The 17,650-nt window shown below is 41.6% G+C and overlaps 2 protein-coding genes across 4 annotated transcripts; one reads left to right on the forward strand and one right to left on the reverse strand.

The window, feature by feature from the left end:
- Nucleotides 1–1,903: 1,903 nt before the first annotated feature.
- On the forward strand, nt 1,904–8,837 carry ND-B14.5B (NADH dehydrogenase (ubiquinone) B14.5 B subunit). 2 transcript variants are annotated; one of them, XM_075688588.1, is made up of 3 exons: nt 1,904–1,949; nt 2,936–3,079; nt 8,708–8,837. In XM_075688588.1, exons 2-3 carry the CDS (start codon nt 2,959–2,961, stop codon nt 8,755–8,757), a joined length of 171 nt encoding a protein of 56 aa, XP_075544703.1. In that variant the 5' UTR covers nt 1,904–1,949; nt 2,936–2,958; the 3' UTR covers nt 8,758–8,837. The 2 variants fall into 2 exon arrangements, with proteins under 2 accessions (XP_075544703.1, XP_075544702.1); XM_075688587.1 differs by having other exon boundaries at nt 1,910–2,113.
- A 1,338-nt stretch (nt 8,838–10,175) lies between these two features.
- On the reverse strand, nt 10,176–17,596 carry LOC142578906 (coiled-coil domain-containing protein 169-like). Of its 2 annotated transcripts, none has more exons than XM_075688585.1 (7): nt 17,428–17,596; nt 17,279–17,364; nt 17,059–17,172; nt 14,981–15,027; nt 13,919–14,017; nt 13,666–13,820; nt 10,176–12,429 (listed from the first exon to the last, which is right to left on the reverse strand). In XM_075688585.1, exons 1-7 carry the CDS (start codon nt 17,499–17,501, stop codon nt 12,276–12,278), a joined length of 729 nt encoding a protein of 242 aa, XP_075544700.1. In that variant the 5' UTR covers nt 17,502–17,596; the 3' UTR covers nt 10,176–12,275. The 2 variants fall into 2 exon arrangements, with proteins under 2 accessions (XP_075544700.1, XP_075544699.1); XM_075688584.1 differs by having other exon boundaries at nt 10,176–12,444.
- Between the last annotated feature and the right edge of the window lie 54 nt (nt 17,597–17,650).

Genomic DNA, 17,650 nt, shown 5'->3' on the forward strand with positions numbered 1-17,650 from the left:
AGGATAACTCTATTCGAAACATTAATGAACAGGATACAGAAACTCCTCCTATAACTAGCGATGAGGTCAGGGCCCTGCAAGGCATGAAACGAGGAAGAGCGGCAGCAGAAGATGGAATAACAGTCGATTTAATCAAAGATGGAGGAGACATAATGCTTGCCAAACTGGCGGCTCTTCTATAGACTGCAAGGGTCCCAGAAAACTGGAAGAATACAAACATTATACTAATCCCCAAAAGGGGAGACGTTAAAGAATTGAGCAATTATAGGCCCATTAGCTTACTCCCAGCATTATATAAAATATTTGCCAAAATAATGTCCAATAGAATAAGGGCAACACTGGACTTTAGTCAACCAAGAGAACAGGCTGGCTTCAGGAACGGATACTCTACAATGGATCACATCCATGTCATCAATCAGGTTATCGAGAAATCCGCAGAGCACAATAAGCCTCTCTATATGGCTTTCATAAATTACGAAAAGGCATTTGATTCAGTAGGTATACCAGCACCCATAGAGACAGTATACGTAATCGAAGATGTACAGGCCGCTTACGCAACTATCTTGAAAAATATCTACAGAGATTCCACAGCTACCTTAATTCTACACAAGAGAAGTAGGAAGATACCTATAAAGAAAGAGGTCAGACAAGGAGACACACTCTCTCCAATGTTTTTCACTGCGTGCTTGGAAGAAGTATTCAAACTATATTAAACTGGGAAGGCTTGCGCAACAGCCACGACTCTCCAGCAGCACAATCATTTGGAATAAGAGTCCTCGCTTGCATTGGCCCCTGACCTTCGAGACTTCGAAAGTGCTGTTATGCGTTATATTCGAACGGAAGCAGCTATTCGATAATTTTTAATAGCGTTTTCTGAAGTCGAATACTGAATAGCAGATACCATTTTATTAGACTATATGTTTCTACTCCATTTCGCCTGCTGGCACGTTTAAGAACACCAGACAAGCCACGGAGATTACATTGGCAAAAAGTCCCCGGTCTCCCCGATTCAGTCTGAGTACACAGGCAATATCGATCTCTTCCCTAACACTGTTGTTCATATTAACGTCCAATAATTGTCTTGATACCGTTTCTCGGGAAGTCGATTGGTTCACCTAGGGCTGGTGCAGCTTTTAAAAAAAACACGCTTATACCGGTCGGAAGTTTTCACTTTTGCAATCAGTGTATTAGGAATATTTGATAATTTGTCTCTTACTTATATGTCGTGGATATATGTCTATGTACTACTCTTAGATGGCCTAGAATTGCATTGGTCATCTGCATCTCTCACACCACATAGTTAATAAACCTGGTTTATTTCACTATAAGATTGTTTTCTTTGATCATTGTCCCTGATCAATATTCCACCAGCACGAAACGCGTGTAAAATGATACTATATCAATAACTTTTTCCTATGTAATTACATGTTGCAGATAGGCGGCTTCTGTGTGAGAAATTACGTGTTACTTTGAGATAACAATGTTCAAGATCACAATTGAACCGCCTAAAAAGACAGTTGGTACCAGCCGACAAAGGTCGCTGGTGCACCAAAGCAAGTAAAACCATATAATATGCACAGACTGGGCGTCCGCCAGCGTCCGCGCAACTAACGCGCGCTCGCTAGCAGACGACGCACTTGACAACGACAGCAAAATTGAATACGTCATGTTGTAGAACGCGTACCTCAAACATGTATACGCAGCAAAAAGGCGTCAATATAAATTTGCAGTTGAAATAAGGCACCATTATAAGAGCGTACGCGCTCAATCGGTCAGCGCCCGCAGCGAAATTATGTTGAATATGCCGCGAAGTGCGCCTGCCACGGTGGCGCCTGCGCTACCTCCGGTCGTGCTCCGCAACCGCCGCCCAAATCCAGTTCGGTTCGCACGCAGCCAGTAGTCAAGCCAGGTCAAGCTGTTCTTGCGGAGATGATGGCGGAAGACGAGAAGTACGGCAAACTGCCTCCATATTACGAGAACCTGTTTAGTCCTGAGCCACCAAATGAACATAGGGTGTTTATGGAACGCGTTTATTACTGGGGCATTCCTGCACTGTTTGGTGGATTCGCAGCTTGTGTATCGAACTATTTCATGAGGAAGCCTATAATGAGCGGTAGGTTCCTCTTGATCGCCGCATGTGTCGTTTGCCCTTGGGAGTGTGTATACACTGTAGACAGTGATACGTTTTTCTAAGGTTTCATTTTGTCCTGCTTTGGCCTGCTGTTCAGATGCGATATCCTAGACACTGTAACGCTACTGGTAACTGGTTTCTTGCTCCTTCCATTCAGTTTCTGCAGCCTATGCTCGCCAAATGGAAACAGCTGCAGGTGCAACATGGGAAAAATGGTAGAATCAATCATACCAGAAGTGTGGAAATATATAATATATACTATAATCTGTTAGTATACTCAAAAGACAAATGCAAGAAATACGTTCATTCTCGCTCGGTAGCGTTTGGCTGCAGCATAGAACGATAAAGGCTAATTTGCTGTCAGAATATGCGAACGCAAAAAAGAAAGAAAGAAAGCCTTCTGTTTACTTCTCCTTCGCTTCTGTGGTACAGAGCTGTTCATGGAGCTGACTGCATCGGCCTTTATTGTCATTCTCTTTCTTTTATTTACTTGGGTCGTTCAGGCGTTACAGAGAAAGGACGTTTAAAAAAAAGATCACACGTTTCCAGTTCAGACACTTGCAGGATGTGAAGAAGTACGTCATTGCCCTGCAGCCTGGTAGCGATGACGTGCATGCGATGATTGGTACGGGATAAAATGTACAAGCGAGTAAACAGAAGTGCTTCCTTGAGACTTTGGTTACTGGTTATTGTATAATGATTTGTGGATGGTACATCAAGATACACGGCGCTCATTGGAAATTCTGGGCTTTTTTCTTTTTAATTTGTACATAATTTCCTGATGAGTACGTTTGATGTTCGCAGGTATTCAAAGACATATTAGCTACATGGCTGTTGCTGTAGGCCTTGGAGAACTTGGTTGTCGCTACTCTGACTACCAGTCTCGGGAGCGAGATGCCATTCTTCGTCGCTACATTTTGTTGCACCCGGAGGACTTTCCAGAGCCTGGTAAGAGGTCGTGCATGTGCAAGGCACCATTGACACTGCTGTTATATTTAATATAATTGAATTCTGGGAAAGCTAACTTTTCATTTATGCTTGCTGCTTACTGATAGTGTCCCTACACTGTTTTGTACGTAGCAAACAGTACTATGAATGCTAGAGAGATTTTTTGGTTGGATTCATGAGCAAAAAATAGTGCTTCAAAAAAGAAAGAAGGACATAGATATGGGTCGTTTAATTGGATGTAACACTCGTGTTTTCCACTGGTTGATCTGCAGCAGCCGCCGAAATCCTGGAGCGAGTGCTCGGATTTCACCAATCCGAATCTGCCAGCAAAGAGCAAAAATGCTCCATGGTGGATTATAATGGAAGTCTGTGCACACATGTCACATGAAGCGGCTTCTGCTCTGTATGTATCCATGGCAACCAAAGTAGCCATGCCATGGCGGGCGGAAGTGATGTATGCTTGTGGTTCTATTTTCTCCCAAACCCGCACCTTCACAGCGTAGGAAGGGAGAGCGATCTGGCACAGAGTGAGTTAATCCTAAAAGACCAGTAGTGAGTGCAAACTCACTCCAGATTGACCAATGAAATCTGGATTCACTGCCACAGAGCAAAAAAATCCTGCTTGAGACCGACCTGCAAAAAATGCCATAAGTCCAATGCATTCATGTGCAAAATATAATTATTACACACAAGTCTTCACAAATATGCACCTGTTTACCAACGAGCTTGTAGAGTTTCTGAGCAAGTGTCTCTGCCACTAGTGGCCACGGTTGTACTCGAGACCAAAACATGGCATATTTCAGACTGGCAGCACAAATATGCACCAATAGTATCAAATTTGATGCAACCTCATGTCCACAACTTGTAGTTGTAACATACGAAGTAGTTATTCTGTAGAAAGCATCGCAGATCAAGAACAGCTTCACTGCAAAACATGCTGACTGAGACTTTCATGACCGCTCTATTTGTGTTGCTTCCGCAGTGTTGCCTACTAAGTGTGAAATGGAGTACAGCGGCCATTGAGTCATGCTGGGGCACCCACAGCATAGATAGTTAGGAAAGCTGTACTTGTTCATACATTTTTAAGCATCGAGACATTGCAACTAGTAGATCAAAAATACTAAGCAATTAGAACAAGGTCGATGCAATATGGGGACACAAGGCTTTAGCTCTTCACTTTTTGTGCCAGTTATAGCGTCCAGTGCTAGAAAGTATGCAGAGCAATGCATGTGGGAGGCCACTTCAGCTTAGGGCATTGCTGTGAACACATGTGACAAGTTGACATGCCATTATGTTTTTTCTCGTATTGATTCCAGGAACATGTCATATCCTCACTATCTGATAGGTAACAGGGCAGGCCAATGCAGGCCGCACGCATTCTTTTGTGTGTCCAGAGTAATGTTTGAAAGAGAACAGCTGAGCAACTGATGCAGTGAGCACCATTTTGAGCATGTCTTGTTTGGCCATGATCTTGGGGAAAGCTGATTGTCAATCCTTCGAAGCCCACAGATTTCTGCCAAAAATCAGAGTGCTGTAAAAAAAAAGAATACTCTGAACAGAAATCTTCAGTTTACTTCTTCTGTCTGCAAAGCCTTGTGCTGAAACTACCAACCATTTTGATAATGAATGCATGTAGATGGAAATGGGGTCTGTACCTTCTGCAGCTGCTGCGTTGCTTTTGAGGTTTACAGTATTGCCCTGCCCACCATGTAAGCTTCAGAGTGTGCCATTAATCTTAAGAGGCCATGCAGGCTTCATGTGGTGGATACACCGCACACCAACAGAAAATTTTCTTTGAGCAGAAAAAGGTTAAACATTGATTGACAACAGCACGGCTTATGGCTGCAAGTTGCATAGTGTTCTGCAGTCCGTATGCATAGGTAAATGTGACGACAGAATGTTCCTGCAAAGCTACTGTTGCCTTCGTGCTGTGAAGGATGTTGTCAGGCAGTCTCTGTGGGAGTCTCTGGTGTCTAAACTGGGTCCACTTGCTATCTCCAGCTTTACCTCGATGCCTCTCCTCTGCTGCCTATGAGGACTCTTTGTAAATACCGCTTGCTGTCTCCAAAGTTTTACCTCGATGCCTCTCCTCTGCTGCCTATGAGAAGTCTTTGTAAATATGTTATTGAGCCTAACTTCTGGTGATGCCCAGAGTGGGATGTCAGTGAGCATTATGTTCACCTTGAAAGTGTGCATGCCAACACTTTCGTGGTACCTTTCAACACCATTAACTATAGACTTCAAGCTTTTACCAGACAATTCAAGGGACTTGCCATTACGTTAACATGCTCCGTGCACTACCTGCAACTTTGTGTCGAATACCTCAAACGCCCCTTTGTTGGTGTTTTACATGAGGGGTGGTGCACACAAAGATAATCACTAACAACTGACAAACACAGGTGATTATCAATAAAGCAGTCGATGTGAACCAGAAGCATCAGAGTATCATAATGTAATATTGAAAAAGGAAAACACAGTATGCATGAATGGCATGTAAAAGCAGCAAAATAAAGCACGATAAAGAAAGTTATGAACTGGCTTACTTTTATTTTCTGCCTGTGTGGAATCTTAATATCGCAACTGTAGACCTTGGAGACCAGATACGCCGAGGAAAAATTGGGCAAAGCGAGATTGAGCAGCTTGCAGTAAACTCCGTAAAACTGAAGAATCGTGGCCTTTAATACCAGGTGTGTACCCCACACCTTGCTTGAAAGTTGTTACAGGGCCCACTTTAAAAGAGACGCTGCTAGCGTCATCAGTTTTCCCTCTGGACCCTCTTGACTGACCAGAAAAGTTGGCTTGAGCAAGCTCAGCCTGTCATAGTGCCTGAGAACATTATGGTTTCTTTTCGCCTGTCCTTTTTATACAGGAGGCCAACTAGGTAGACAACAATTTAAAAAGTGTGGGGGGGAGGGGGGGGCATGCACAGGATGGATCTGATCCTTGTTTTTATTTTTCATTTGCCCACCTTCCCCTTAATGAAAGAACATTCCCCATTTTAGTATGACCCAGATTGAACACGTACCACTAGCAATACTCTTCATATTGTTAAAGGGTCACTAAAGGTAAATATCACGTTACTGTGTACCATTAAAGTACCATTCCAGAAATTCTGCTGCACATGTTTTGTACAAAGGAAACATATAGTTCCAGAGAAAATCGCATATTAACGGTCCACATTCCTCTACCACAATTCAGATAGCCTGGTAATTGCGAAAAGGTGTGACATTGCATTAGAGTTACTGTATAGGCTTCCTTTAGGGTGCCAGAGTTTCTGCATCGTTTTCTGTGTGCCACCTCCAGCAATTCTAGATGCAGTGTTCGTTGACCATTATTACATTGTCAAAACAACTTTGCTACATTGTGGAGAAGCCAACACCTTGCCTGTGAGGCCAACACTCCACAGAAACCGGCTGATCAAATGGAATTGACAGCAGCGCTTATTATTCTTGCTTCTTGTTCCTCGACGCTGTTGGCTGGAAGATATGTGTGCGGAGGTTTTTGTGCTCGGTTAAATTGCAGAATCAATGTCACATGACGAACTGACCCCTCTTGCAGAATGATCAAATGTTAGGAAAAATACTTTCTTTTTAGACCTAATTTCAAGACCGTGTGGCACTGCTGAAGGTTCACAAGTTCGTGACATGTAAAACTCATCAAGGATTTACTGGAATTGTTAGAATCAAAATAGTTCTGCATGGGAGTGGTGTCAAATCAAGCAATGTACGAGCGCATGCAATTTCTTGTGTCATTCACCTGGATCATATTTAACTTTCATACTTTGCACACAAGGAATGTTCGATGTGACAGCGTTGTTTCTTGAATATGTGTATTCACGTCTTTCAGCTGTCACGAGCCATGGTCAAATGCATGCCTAATAGGAATTATAGGTAATCTATGAAATCGTAGCATTATATTGGAAGCTTTGCAATAAAATTGGAAAGGCTCACAATGTCACCATGCGCTAGTGTATGTGTCTGTCACACACTGCATTTTCATTAATCTTTGGATAATAAGGCACGCAAGTGTAAAATTCAGGCTCGTAATTGTGAGGTGAGCGATCGACTTGTACTTGTAAATTAATAAAAAATGAAAAGAAAGTGGGGAAAAAGAGGTGCTGCCGACGTTGCTGCACGAGCATGGCTCCGACAAATTTGTGGAGTGGTTTTCCCGCATAACTTTGGAGCCAAAGATGGTGCACTTTAGTGCAACTCTGGCTACCTAAAGAGAACCTATACAGCAACTGTAATGTTGCATATTCCATCAATTTCTACTGCCGTCAGTGAGTAAAACAGCGACCAACAGCCTGTGGCCCATTTTTTTTTTCTTGCATAGAATTGTTTAGAATGCGACAGCAAGGCCAGAAACAGAGCAATGACAGAGCTGACAGCATCTCAAGACATCACATGGATGTGGCATTTTCTGCTGCTTGCAGAAATTTCACTTGTCACCCAGAGTTCCGTGTGGTGTCCTGCCTGTTACTGCATGATTGCACAATGACATGACAGCAACCAGGGCACCCGCTTTGATCCATATTCACTCTTGCAACTTGCTCCCCTTCGTGACACCCAGAACTAAATGCTAAAATGAGCCTTTGCTTTGTGTCATCTCTCACTCCGTATGAAGTATCCAAGATTGTGTGAATGTGAACAATCTGAGAGGCAATACGACTGTGTTTATTCAGACAATGAAGGTTTAACATTTTTTCGCGATGCCATGCCCATGTGCATAGTCCCAAATTGAGACAAGCCAGCGCTACAGGGTCCATCTTTCATGTCGCTGTCGCTTGAATGTTGCGTGCATGTAGTTGACTCTTTAGTGTGAGCTTTGTCAGGCATTAACCCCCGTGTTCAGAAATGCATCTTAACTTGAAGCCCATGCTTGGCTTGATCTAAATGACGCCTGATATGAACGTGCCCAAGATGTTCATTGCGTTTCCTTCGGTACGTTCACTACATGCGTCGTTTAACTCAAGCCAAGCATGGGCTTCAAGTTAAGATGCATTCTATGAGTTAAGATGCATCAAAACATGAGTGCCTGGGGTTGAACGAGAACAGAACCTTTTGACTATCTGCTGTGTCGTGATGCGTAACGTCAGTGAGTTCTTTTTTTCCAAGAAATTGAATAGAACTGCTGCTACGAGTAGCATTTTCTTCTGTCCTATAATGCACTGCAATGACTTTTTTGTTATCAATGGTTGAGTACTAGTGACAGAATTATAATGAGGAGTTGCTACGTCATCTGGCTAGTATGAAAATGTCCCAGTAGAGTAAAATTTTGTCATACATTTACCTCAATTTCTCGCTTACTAAAGCTCTGTTCTCGATACCATTAATGCCTTAAACATCTTTAGTATTAATTTATCACTTAAGCTTCACATAATATTTACCTTTAGTGTCCCTTAAGCTGCCTACCAGGGGTGCATAGTCTTGTGTCTGCAGTTCATCTGTTATGCTAGGCAGGCCTTGGTTCAAGCATGTGCATTCATCAACATGTGTAGCACTGCATGCAAATGGGCATTCATGAGAGTCATTTTATTTCGTGCACTTCCATCGCTTAGTTTTCGTTGGTAACAACTTTATTTATCGCTTAGTGTGTAAAATAATGGCATTGGTGCTTGTCTTTCAGAGCGGAAGAAGTACAGAGATGTTCTTGAGCCCTGGATTCCAGTCCGATGAGTTCTGCTGCCTTCCAAGTCTTCTTTTCACATGTTGTCATAGTTGAGAGATTGTTAAATAGAAATAAAACCTTGTAGTTACGCCGTGTCTTGAGTAAGTGCATAAAATATGTATTGGCAACAAACACAAAGAAAGCAATTTTTATGTATACAAGCATCATTATCATAAACCTCATCATCTTCTGTGTGCTCTCTCTGGTAGCTGCCAAATAAAAGCATTGGTTTGATATGTCTTACAATACGTATATGTATGATAGTTGCACAACCATAAAAGCTACTATAGGATTCCAAAAAAATCTTCTCATAGCTAAAGTGTTGCTAGACAGGCCAAGAAGCAGTCAAGTTACTCTCTATTTAGATTCAATAGAAAGTAGTTATGAGGAAATTTTAATTGTTAAATTGAACAAACTTTCGCATGTGGGGAACAGCTTGGTTGCTTTCCCGCAGACCTGAAATCTGAAAAAGATCTGCTTAATGTGAACTACTGATTTGGTTAGGCCACGGCCTCCACTGGCAGCTGCTACTAGGCTCAGTGAGGGCCTGTCTTGGCACACTTGGATTGGAGGAGGTAACGCTGCTCTCTACATGACAAGCAAATGGTGTTACTGTAGTCATTGACGTGGAAACCTGCAAAGGCAACACCATTCATACAATAATTTAGGAGGTCCTCGATGTGACTCTTTGGGCTGGTAATTATGGAGAAAACATTGCCCTTAAGTTTTCACAACCGGCTCTATACACAGGACAGCTGACTATGCCCTGAATACTTTGGTACACTTGTGAAGTAATTGATATTGGTGTACCATATATTTTATTGAAATACCGTAATTACTACCATTAATATAAATAAGGTGAAACTAATCCAAGGAAATCTTTTTTGTTATATAGGCTCGTTGAAAAATGCAATAGAAGGCATGAGAAACCTTTCAGGATATGCTTCATTTTGCAGTCTTTCTTTTCAACTCTGTTCAGTGTGCCGATTTGCAAGAAAATAGTTTTTTGACATACTTGGCACAATATCGATACATGGCGATTTGTGTTGCTCATAGATGCCGACGCTTCCAGTGCTAGTCTTTGGTGAGAGCATGGTGTGCATAATGCAGAGGATGTGGGTTCCAATCCCACTGGTAGCCAAGTCCTTTTTTTGTGCCTTTTCTGGCATGCTGCAAGACTGATCTTTCCAGTACTATTTCAAAAGTGTAATCTACTAGTATTGCTTAACTTTAAGTTGTACTGACACAAAAATTTTGTGTCCTCCTTTTTTTGCTTTTCTTGTGTGTGTCCATTATAACAAACATTGTTATGCTGCCAATTGCACAAGAACTGTTGGGTTCAAGTCCTTCACTAGGTAGTTATCAGAAGAGTTGAAGTGAGAAAAAAGCCAAGGGAGGCATGGCAAATTGAAGTGTGATATTTTTTTTTTTTCCAACAGCAATAATTTATTTCCAGAACAACTACAAATTACAGTTGCAACATCATCAGCTCTTTATTTCTAATTGTTGGTCAGTGCAAAACAAAACCACATCTCTAGAACGAGCAGCTTGAAATGGAGCATAAATGGTATACTGGAGGTCTACAACGTAAACAAGAAATTAAAAATTGCAATTGTTCTTTAGGGTGGATTTCTATTTATGAATGGGCATTGAGCACATTGTCTTAAGCACAGATTTAGTACAACGACTTTGTAGTGAAAACCAGACCCCTGTTAATTCAACCTCGCTAAAACATGCAAAATAGCTTCAATTTATTAAAATTAAGTAAAGACTGAAATTTGCAGTAAAATAAATTTTTTATGTTCTAAGTATTCTCCAATTCGAGATCCATTGGGGTGACAATTTGAGTGGGTGGATACTTTATGCTGTTTTAATTATGTGCACATGTCTTGTTACTGCATTCTTATCTCGTTTGCATTAATTACACAAAATATTGCAGGCAAGTACAGTCTGCCACGATTCTAGACAGCTAAGTCTAGAACTGATAGTATGTAGGCTGTCATCTGGAAAGGAATCCTACCTACAACACCTTGCACTGGGATTGCTTTTTCTCCCCTCTTCATACAAACTTCGAACATTGGCTATGAAAGACAAAAATTTGAATAAAGTATACCAGCATAGCACACTTGATATGACCGTAATTATTCATAGTATGCCCACTGGTAGATCTTATTCTTCTCCAAGTTATCTGTCAAACCTTAGTAATTTCAAAAGCGCAAGTTGTTTTGCTTAGCAGAACAATATGGGAACTTCTTAACAGGGAAGAAATGACTGATGTCAGATGGATTGAGACTGACTACGAATGTTGAAATGTGTATTCAGCTGCTCTATTCAACAAAGCACTAGTGGTAGTGGTTTTCTACTTCTCGCAGAGCAGGTTTGTCAACAAAATCACTATGCTTCATTAAGGTACACTTTAATCAATATATACTGTTCATGTGGTCAAATATATATACTGCTATGCTATTCAAATAAGAGTAAGGTAGCTCAAACTACTGCAACAGACGAAAGAAAGAAAAAGGTAAGAATGACTGCTTATTTTTATCAGTTTTGTGTTGGTGTCCGTTGTGGTATTTTGCATTACCAGGCAAGACCAATTAGCCCAGCTGCCAATCCTACTGCCCTGTTAGTTGAAAACAATGTAATGGATGCTTTATATATGACTGTTTGGTCTTTCACATTTTTCTGTTACTGACTTCTGATTCTAAAAAGGACGAGCTTCAAGTCACTGCAAGGCCCATGAAGCCATTATAGAGTTATTTTCATTCAACTGGATGAGTGACCATCCACTATAGTCTGTCCTATTAAACTGGGTGGGCAAGGTGTACCTTCCAAGAAACAACTGCCTATCCGTGTTTCTATTTTGTGTTATGTTCATATGTTTCCATGTAAATAGCAACACAGTTTAACCTCAATATAGAGAAAACGGATATAGCAAATTATTAGATACTATAACTAAGCAAATTTAGAATTTTGTTGGTCATGCCATCTTTCAGCTAGTACTCTACCATTATAAGGAAACTGAAAATGCAAGATACAATACTAGTCATTGCAAAGTGAGTATACTGGTTTGCCCTCAGCTCAAAATATATATTCTGCCAGCAAAATGTTCAAACACTCTGCAAGAGTAACTCTAAGCACCACATTCTGGATATGCGTCTTGGCCACCTGTTCGGCTTAGCTGACTTGCACTCGGCAAGCCAACACTTCCTGCTCTTGTGTAGTTACACAGATGGCATGGTTGTGTACTGAGAAGTATCCATAGGGCTCAAGTGTAATTCAGCGTTGGTCATGCACCATGTATAGGCATGACAAGCCATCAGCAGGCCATTGACGTCTGTCTACCGGAGACATCACAATAACACTTCCATTTCTTTTGCAATGACACAATCACAAATTTTTTTCTCTTATAGGCTTATTTGAAAATCGGTACAACAAAGGTATTTTTGACGCCAGGTGCAACTTTGTTATAATTCATTTAGACTTAATAACAACATTAGAAGATCGACACCTATAGCAGAAGGCACTAATCCTGTGGGCTGCTAGATGCTGCCTGCTCCACATTGTCATCGTGGGGAGATGAGTCTGGGGAGGCCAGCTTGGGCAGGCTGCGGATAGCTGCTGTTTTGCGGATGGGGCCTTTCCGGGGGTCAATGATCCGCTGGTCAGGCTGGATGTTGCTGCAAGAAGCACGTCTGCTAGCATTAACGCTGTGACAATCTGTCTGATAGTCTAACAGCAAACAAAGGTTGAAAACTGGGTACACTAAATTGCTTCCTAAATTAAGATCAGCTTCTCGTTTTATAGCATTACGACTTTTTCAGGGTGTGTTTATATCACTGCTTCAAGGAAAATTTTTAATGTAAATAGCCCTAATCGAAGTTCTTGTCTTTTTAAGGCTGGTGGAACATTTATTATATGTTTTCCACAGGACCACACAAAAAGGAAGCATAATGGTAAGGAAAATGCAACAGTTGGGCAACACCAAATTGAATGAAAGCAGCCTAGTCCAGCTAAATGTATATGACTGACATCATTAGAGATGTTATTGCTATTACAACTGATGGCCATGTTCTTTTTCTGTACATTCAGGTATGATAGGGCTAGGAACTGAAAATGAAGATGGTGAGAATGCAATACAGAAAATCGTCAGTGGGTGGTCGGCAGTGGCAGTTGCACAATCCTATTTCTTTAGAAAGCTGGAATATGTGTAAGTAGGGCAGGTTTGTCCCATCACATGCAATATGTTTGTTGAATAAACTCTACATAACTGACTCTGTATCCAATCTGGACTTCATGTAACTGAGACAACTGTTCTGTGCCAACTGTGGCTTGGTGTATCTTTTATGAATACTTTTGTCTGCCACATTTTAATGGCTGACAGTGCTGCCTGTGACGACTCAAGAAAACCATTGAACATGCTCTTTGCCACTGACCTCGCTATAGCACGCCGGGGAAGTTGCTCTTGAAGTCATGGCACACCTTGACAACACCTTGCTTTCAGAGCAGATGGTTTCGGAATGACGGCTTATACAGTCCTCGCAGCAGTAGGTGATGAAGGTACTACTGAAGTTTATTACAAGCGACCTAGTTGAGCGACTCTAACACTCTCATGTTACTTTTTGTGTGTGCGTGCATGTGTGCTCTTTTTTGTCTTTCTTTTTATGTGTGTGGTTCACTTCTCTGCATTGCTTTCCATCTTTCTGTCTCCCTTTGACAATTCCCCAGTGTGGGGTACCCCACCAAATAAGTTTGTTTTTCAGTTAACCATCCTGCATTTTGCATCTCATTTCTCTCTCTCTTTTCTGGAAAAACTGGGGGTGTCCCAGTGGGCAGCTGAGTTCTAAGGCAGGTGTTTATTTCTTCCTTTTTTTTTTTTAAGAACTTTCTAGTCGGGCAATGTGGGTGATACTTACAGATACTTGAGGTGCCTTGGACATTTACCCAGAAGTGGATTAGGATCAGTCATGTCGACAATCTTTATGCGGTTTCGGAGAGACTCTAAGTTGAGCATAGCATCGGTAATTTCGGTCATGTAGGCCTTTCTGGTGTCATTGAACTTGTGAAATGCCTGTGAGAAGACAGTCATTATAGCAAAAGGACTAACAACAAACCAACTGCATTACGAAGGACAAGATGGATACAGTAATATTGGCGGAATTATTTCACCTTTGACTCTTGATCCAACTTCCACTCCGTGTCACGTATCTCATTGTACACAGCGTTTCTGTCTTTTTCTAGCTGCTTCAGGTAGCGTACCAGCTGGTTCTGAAAATTTAGAGATTAAAAAACAATCAACACGCCTCAGCAACACTTCTGTCTCTGGACTTGTTTACTCTGATGGCAGCAGCTTCTAAAAACATACACCACCAACTTCTCATGAACTTTATTGCGATGCACACATTGGCCTCTTTGTTCACTACATTATTGCCTGCTGTGGCCTCCAACATGCATGCATAGATGCTGCCACTGCCAGAGTGTGTGTGGTACACAAGGTGCTGTACAAATTTCCAAGCATTATAGCTGTGTAGTTAAAGTTAAAGTTATGGCACAGTAGTTAAAACATCTGGCTCCCATTTGCACATTGCCTTTAAAGGCAAGAGTTCAATTCCCAGTGTTGGTGTTAGGCAAACTTTTGACTTTCTGTGCTATGGGGTGGTGATTTGCTGCCGAGGATGGGAAGGCAGCCTACCGGCAATGGCACGATTAGGATGGCAGAATGACAACAGCCTAGGAGAAAAGACAGATGGTTTAAGTGGTGTCATAGTACAGTCGAGCCTCGTTATAACGAAGTCACATCTGATACTAAAATACCTTCTTTATATCCAATATTTGTTATAAACATGCATTCACTACATGCTGGCATTGGTGTGAGACATTCTATATTTACTTTGTTATACTTGATAAATTTGTTATATCGAGGTTTTGGTGTACATAAAGAAAGAGACAGAAAGGCTACAACACCAGCATGTGTGGTATTGACTCAAAAGTATGCATGGTATAGCATTTGCAAGAAAGCTGAATTTTCCCAAAGCAGCCTGTATGTGGTAGTCTGGAACCATTATTTGCAGCACAATGTAGCATGTGTTCCCAATACAATGTGGTGCTCTTTTACAGGCTGCAATTAATAACTAAACAGAAGTTCAGTTCTTTCATGGAAGCCATGCCCCATAAGCATCTGTACACCAACTGTACATCTAATGAGGCTGCAGGTGTGAAAGTTTAACTTGCCTCTGTCAGGCTGTCCAGGTCAAGATCTGCAAGATACTCAGTCAGGCCTGTATGATAAACAGGAAACCATATATAGCTTCAGCAAAAGCAGCGGAACAAAAGCAGTGGACTTGTTTTTAATTGTGGTATTTAACACAAGGCACGAAATGGCATGGCCGACAGCTTCAATTTTTTTTTTTTCTGTAAACAAAGCACCAAGTCCTATAGCAATAAGAAGGTGTGGAGCAGAAGCCTATTATGGTATTTCCTTAGCTGAAGAAATGCTATTCGAAAGACTGCCTATTGATGCGAATTCTCACTTGTCATCTCCTACATTAATTGTGCTCTCTGTAGGCCTGTGGATGAGATCATACCATCGCCGGCGGTGGCAGCGGGCCAATTCCGCGGCCGCACAGACAGGCGGCTAGACTTTTTTATGTGCAGTTTACTGACAATAATTTAAAATATACTGAGAAACTCGAATTTCTGTTTGAATTGTTCAAGCTGAATAAAATAGACTCCAAAACAATTACAAATTAAAAGGAACATGGATCTTGTGTGTATGTGCACACCACATGAAACCATTTTTTACATAGCACAGTGCAGCAGTGGTGTAGCCAAGGGGTAGCACACCGGGCACGTGTCCCCCTCCCTCCTCCTCCTCCCCATTCCTGGTCAAGCGAGCGCACCCCCCCCCCCTCCCCCTAAAAAAAATTTCTGGCTACTCCACTACAGTGCAGTCAACTTTTAAGGGAACACATGAGTTTATAGCTAGAGCACATACAAATTTTTCCCTGTGGCAAGTTTACAGTCACCCGAGTTTGCAGCAGATGACCTTTAGTTTGTGGTACCTTCCTAGCCCTATGTGCATTGGCATAACTTCAGCCGGCACTAGCAGGCAGCTGGAGTGCCAGTGAAGTGAGAACTGCTCACTGGGGTGTTCCCTTTTATAGTGTGGACCACATTGTACATGAGTGAGCATCTGACCACTGCTGGGATCTACAGCGGACAGAAGGGGAGGAATCCTACGGCACACACACATGAGATATCAGTAGGAAGGAAATCCAGGTATACCTGCATTTTGTAACAGTGCAAAATAACAACATGCAAAGATGAAGAAGGCCATGAGACAGTGCTTGTCCTGTGGCCTTCTTCAAATATTTGTGTGTTGTCCTTTTGTGCATTTGTTACAAAATGAGATATAAAATCCATTAACAAGTGACATCATGGGTCAGTGGCATCATCTAAGGGTGGGGTCAGCCAGCATACAAATGGACCTAAATATCGAAGGTAGCCAGGGAATTTTGACTATTCATGCCATCTATACACTTCCTCTGCTGAACTGTCTTTAGCCAATACATACATTACTTTGAAGCCACAGATCTTTAACTGAAAACATCACTTGGATAAAGTGGCTGCTGATTGCATGGGTTAATAGTGGGTCAGTCAAAATCTTGTGATGTGTTTGAATAACAGAGTGGCTTGAATTACTTGAAAATTTCAGATTTTGTACATATTCGAATGCAGAGCCTAATAGGTACTATGCTAATCTATAATTAGTGAGCGTATAAGCTAATTAATTAGCTCTACCCAAATATTGCAGCAATTTTAATTATTTCATTCAAACACTAAGCACTCCAGTCAATACATTGAAAAGTATCCTGCTAAGCTCGCAGTCTGAATTTGGCAGTCCTGCTGGAATAAGGTCTGTCCACCATCGATGCATGTGTACACTATGGGTGACCAAACATGCGCACTCTAGCTTTCCCCATATGCTTTTTTTTTCTTTACTAGTGAAAGGAAGTAGTGTTTCCTTTCACTCTTATTTCTTACCCTTGCATGGCACATCAAAACTTTAAGAAAGTAATTTAATAAACAATATATGATGAAATATAATGCATAAGATATTCAGCTCTTATAGTATAATCAACAAACCGAAGTATAACGAGAAAACAGCGACTCTTAGAAAAAAAAATTAAAGCTAGGATCACACGTTCATTAAGAGCCTTTAATTTTAATATTTCCCAACTTCCTCGTTTTCCCCTAGCTTTGTACCGTAGAGTTGTATATAAGACGGCTGTAGCTTTCGCATTTTTTACCTTCCTTGTTATTCACACGAGCAGCTTCTGCCCTGCTCCTCAGCCAGTCGCGCTGGTGCTCCAGTTGCTCGTTCACTTCAACTTGTGTGTAATACCGCACTTTCCATTCATCCTCTGTATGAAATCGAAATTTAAAGTACGATCGATCACAGATGTCATATCAGCGAACACAATACTAATCGCAAGATCCACAGACAATAACACGGATATGTGTACAAACCGTCGCTGACGTCAGCGCTTTGCGACTGAACTTCCAGGGCCTCTACAGTCTTGCATAGATCGTTGATGCTCTGTTCGAGCATGTGCCTGTAAAAGAATGCATAGCAGTTAAACACTCTGATTCTTCTTCGTTACAACTCCAAAGCGCACTTCATTTTCTCTTCATTTTCAATTTCGGATTTCAGACGCTTGATTTCAGCATCAATTTCAGGCGAAAGTCTCATTTTCGAAGTGCCGGAGACTGTCGCCCGGCAAAAAACGAATTGTTTGTTTACAATGAGAACCGTTGCCGAGGTGATCGTTGCTAGGCCTTGTTGGTTGCTAGGTGCCACCGTGCTAGGTGCGGTGCAGTTCGGTCACTTAAATATGAAAC

The sequence above is a fragment of the Dermacentor variabilis genome, chromosome 4 (genome assembly GCF_050947875.1).
Source record: "Dermacentor variabilis isolate Ectoservices chromosome 4, ASM5094787v1, whole genome shotgun sequence".
Taxonomy (NCBI): domain Eukaryota; kingdom Metazoa; phylum Arthropoda; class Arachnida; order Ixodida; family Ixodidae; genus Dermacentor; species Dermacentor variabilis.

Coding starts and splice junctions, on each gene's coding strand:
- ND-B14.5B (XM_075688587.1), top strand. CDS start 1,930: ATGATGGCGGAAGACGAGAAGTACGGCAAACTGCCTCCATATTACGAG. Junction 2,114..2,935: donor GAGGAAGCCTATAATGAGCG/GTAGGTTCCTCT, acceptor TGATGTTCGCAG/GTATTCAAAGACATATTAGC. Junction 3,080..8,707: donor GGAGGACTTTCCAGAGCCTG/GTAAGAGGTCGT, acceptor CTTGTCTTTCAG/AGCGGAAGAAGTACAGAGAT.
- LOC142578906 (XM_075688584.1), bottom strand. CDS start 17,501: ATGAGACTTTCGCCTGAAATTGATGCTGAAATCAAGCGTCTGAAATCC. Junction 15,028..17,058: donor TCGTGTGAATAACAAGGAAG/GTAAAAAATGCG, acceptor TTTATCATACAG/GCCTGACTGAGTATCTTGCA. Junction 12,445..13,665: donor CCAAGGCACCTCAAGTATCT/GTAAGTATCACC, acceptor TAATGCTAGCAG/ACGTGCTTCTTGCAGCAACA.